Here is a 4534-nt window from a genome sequence, read left to right on the forward strand (position 1 = left end):
TAGACAGAGACAGGGAGGGCCAGAAAGAGAGGAGAGAGAGAAAGGGAGGGTGAGTGAGGACGCAAGGGACAATATTGTACTTCTTTACAGGAGCAGAAAATTAGTAAACAGTAAATAGTGAAGGACATTTTTACAAATGGGCTGAATCTATGGCCTGGTCTAAAGTAGTGCACTATATAAGGGAATAGGGTCTCCGTGGTCATAAAGTAGTGCACTATAATGAGGGGAATAGTAGAGGGTGCCATTTGGGACACAGATTTCCATCTGAGTTGTTACCTGGTGATGTTTAACCGGTCCTGATAGTCTGGAGGTGTAGGGGTCCAGCGTGTACATCAGAGTCAGATGCCAGAGGAGAACAGGCCAGTCATTATCACATAGAACGCTACATAGTACTGACTGATGTACACTACAGAGCAGAGAGAGAGGAGAGAGAAATAGTGAGGGACGAGGAGAGAGGGGGGCGGGGAGAGAGAGGAGGAAGTGGTGAACGAGAGAGAGAGACAGAGACACGAGAGATCAGACGAAAGAGGAGACAGAGGAAGAGAGAGAGACAGAAAGAAGAAAGAGCAGACCCACCAGAACAGAGAAAGAGAGCGAGAGACAGAGAAAAGAGAACGTGGGAGACAGAGAAAGAGGGACAAGCAGATAAGAGAGACAGAGGAAAGAGGAGCAGAGACAGAGAGAACAGAAGAGAAGAGACAGAGAGACAGAGAAAGAGAGAGAAAAAGAGAGCAGAGGGACAGAGAATAGAGAAAGAGGAGAGAGACAGAACACAGAGACAGAGCGGACAAAGAAGAGAGTCAGTCTGTATCTGCTTTAGCCAACTTCTCTGCCTGGCTACATTCAACAACGATGATGACAGGGCTTGGTGTAAGAGTCTGCATCTCTTGGCCTACGGTCTGTAGGTCTGGCGCCTGTAGTTAGTGGTAAACCTGTATTTCCCATTGAATGTCCAATGTGTCTTTATGACTGACTGTAGCCTATTGGCCAAGGTGCCCTCTATGGGCGAGAGCTGTGGTTTATCTAAATGTGAGATCGTCCAGAGGTCAGAGGGAGAAGTCTCCCCTCACAAACCAACCAGCTTATCAGTCAAACTGCTCTCTCTTCAATCTAATGTCCACACACTGAAATAACACTACACACACTGAAATAACACTACACGCACTGAAATAACACTACACACACTGAAATAACACTACACACACTGAAATAACACTACACACACTGAAATAACACTACACACACTGAAATAACACTACACACACTGAAATAACAATACACACTGAAATAACACTACACACACTGAAATAACACTACACACACTGAAATAACACTACACACACTGAAATAACACTACACACTGAAATAACACTACACACACTGAAATAACACTGAAATAACACTACACACACTGAAATAACACCACACACACTGAAATAACACTACACACACTGATATCCAAAGGACACAGCAAAGTCAGGTGTGAGTTCTGTACACTCGGGTCACTTTAATCTCATGGAGCCAGTCTAGATGAGTGTTTCAATGGAGTCTGAATATTACACAATACTCCAACAAACCAACAACCGCTTCTTTACCAACTCAGACAAACAGACACAGACACACACACTCTCTCTCACACACACACACACACAGACACAAACAATCCCACACCTTTCCCACTCTGCAGTACATACCCCATTTCTCAGGTGTTCTTCCGAACACGGCCCCAGTGTCTGAGTTCCACACGAAGCGACCAAAGTCCTCACACCGCTGGCCACACGTCCTCTTCTCCTTCAGGGTTGCCATGTTGGTGGGCTAGGATCCAGCTACACCAGGAGAGACCAGTGGACGATGTGGAGAGATACTGTACAGGGAGGAGGGATACCTCTTCACAATCTGGCAACCTGGCTTCACTCCTCACCTGGTTATGGTGTATGAGAGAAACCTACRGTAGGACTTGTCTTCTTTTATTTCCTCCGTCTCTCCTTGGTTCCTTTGCTTTTTGGGATGTTTCTGTGCCTCTGTCTCTGTCCCTGAGTGCCTGTTTCTCTCAGCCTGTATTCTAATACTGTACTACTGTTGTCTTCCTAGTTGTACTACTGTACAGCTGGTCTCCAAGCTCTCTCTCTCTCTCTCTGTGGTGTGACCTACACTATGTGACTGCGTACCCTTGGACTAGACTTTTATATGTGGTGATAAGGGCAGCCTCCGGGTGTAGGGARAGACGGGGACGGGGCAGGGCCAACCCTGCTGTGAGCTAGACCTCACCCAACATCCCCTGTGTTCGCTGCGCAAACAGAACCCAAGAAGGCTGTGTGACCTTGGTGTGATACTCTACTGCTCTGTAACTGCATGACATGTCCGGGCCTTGGTGTGATACTCTACTCTCTGTAACTGCATGACATGTCCAGGGCCTTGTGTGATACTCTACTGCTCTGTAACTGCATGACATGTCCAGGGCCTTGGTGTGATACTCTACTGCTCTGTAATGCATGACATGTCCAGGGCCTTGGTGTGATACTCTACTTCTGTAACTGCATGACATGTCCAGGGCCTTGGTGTGATACTCTACTGCTCTGTAACTGCATGACATGTCCAGGGCCTTGGTGTGATACTCTACTGCTCTGTAACTGCATGACATGTCCAGGGCCTTGGTGTGATACTCTACTGCTCTGTAACTGCATGACATGTCCAGGGCCTTGGTGTGATACTCTACTGCTCTGTAACTGCATGACATGTCCAGGGCCTTGGTGTGATACTCTACTGCTCTGTAACTGCATGACATGTCCAGGGCCTTGGTGTGATACTCTACTGCTCTGTAACTGCATGACATGTCCAGGGCTTGGTGTGATCTACTTGCTCTGTAACTGCATGACATGTCCAGGCCTTGGTGTGATACTCTACTGCTCTGTAACTGCATGAACATGTCCAGGGCCTTGGTGTGATACTCTACTGCTCTGTAACTGCATGACATGTCCAGGGCCTTGGTGTGACTACTGCTCTGTAACTGCATGACATGTCCAGGGCCTTGGTGTGATACTCTACTACTCTGTAACTGCATGACATGTTCCAGGGCCTTGGTGTGATACTCTACTGCTCTGTAACTGCATGACATGTCCAGGGCCTTGGTGTGATACTCTACTGCTCTGTAACTGCATGACATGTCCAGGGCCTTGGTTTGTACTTACTGCTCTGTAACTGCATGACATGTCCAGGGCCTTGGTGTGATACTCTACTGCTCTGTAACTATGACATGTCCAGGGCCTTGGTGTGATACTCTACTGCTCTGTAACTGCATGACATGTCCAGGGCCTTGGTGTGATACTCTACTGCTCTGTAACTTGCATGACATGTCCAGGGCCTTGGTCTCGTGTATGTACTCACTATCTACTGCTCTGTAACTGCATGACATGTCCAGGGCCTTGGTGTGATACTCTACTGCTCTGTAACTGCATGACATGTCCAGGGCCTTGGTGTGATACTCTACTGCTCTGTAACTGCATGACATGGCAATTATGAGATGTCTTCTAAAATCATGATTATGTTGCTTTTTTATTATGAAAGCACAATAGCCACACTTTAGTCAACTGCTTTGTGAAATGGTGACATGAACACATTGCCAGAAACCACGAACATTCACTGTAAATGATTCATTCTCTAATTCCATAGACTCTGGTCACCTATCCACTCTAGACATGGATCACCTACCATTCCATAGACCTGGATTCATCCTACCATTCCTAGACCTGGATCACCTACCATTCCATAGACCTGGATCACCTTACCATACCATAGACCTGGATCACCTACCATTCCATAGACCTGGATCACTACCATACATAGACCTGATCACCTACATCCATAGACCTGGATCACCTACTCATTCATAGACCTGGATCACCTACTCCATCATACGACCTGGATCACCTACCATACCATAGACCTGGATCACCTACCATCCATAGACCTGGAATCACCTACCATCATAGACCTGGATCACCTACATTCCATAGACGCTACCTACCATTCCATAGACCTGGTATCACCTATCATTCCATAGACCTGGATCACCTACCATTTCCATAGACCTGGATCACCTACCATCCCTAGACCTGATCACCTACCAATCCATAGCCCTGGATCACCCTATAATTCCATAGACCTGGTCACCTACCATTCCATAGACCTGGATCACCTACCATACCATGACGCTGGATCACCTACCATTACCATAGACCTGGATCACCTACCATACCATAGACCTGGATCACCTACCATACATAGCACCTGGATCACTACCATACCATAGACCTGGATCACCTACCATTCCATAGACCTGGATACCTACCAACCATAGACCTGGATCACTACCTTCATAGACCTGGATCACCTACCATACCATAGACTGGATCACTATCATTCATAGACCTGGATCAGCTACATTCCATAGACCTGGTACCTCATTCCATAGACCTGGATCACTACCATTCCAGACTGGCATCCTATCTTCTTAGCCCTGGATCACTAAATCCAT

At 46.9% G+C, this 4534-nt stretch overlaps 1 protein-coding gene across 1 annotated transcript in view; it reads right to left on the bottom strand.

Annotated features, from left to right (window-relative positions):
* Positions 1-1908, bottom strand: part of LOC112077546 (ATPase H+/K+ transporting subunit beta) — a 7623-nt gene extending 5715 nt beyond the window's left edge. Inside the window, 4 exon segments of the mRNA XM_024144047.2 lie at positions 286-308; positions 310-341; positions 344-406; positions 1695-1908. Of these exon segments, the coding sequence (XP_023999815.1) occupies positions 286-308; positions 310-341; positions 344-406; positions 1695-1806 (230 nt within the window). The 5' untranslated portion in view covers positions 1807-1908.
* Positions 1909-4534: the final 2626 nt, after the last annotated feature.

The sequence above is a fragment of the Salvelinus sp. IW2-2015 genome, unplaced genomic scaffold (assembly GCF_002910315.2).
Source record: "Salvelinus sp. IW2-2015 unplaced genomic scaffold, ASM291031v2 Un_scaffold4673, whole genome shotgun sequence".
Lineage (NCBI taxonomy): Eukaryota > Metazoa > Chordata > Actinopteri > Salmoniformes > Salmonidae > Salvelinus > Salvelinus sp. IW2-2015.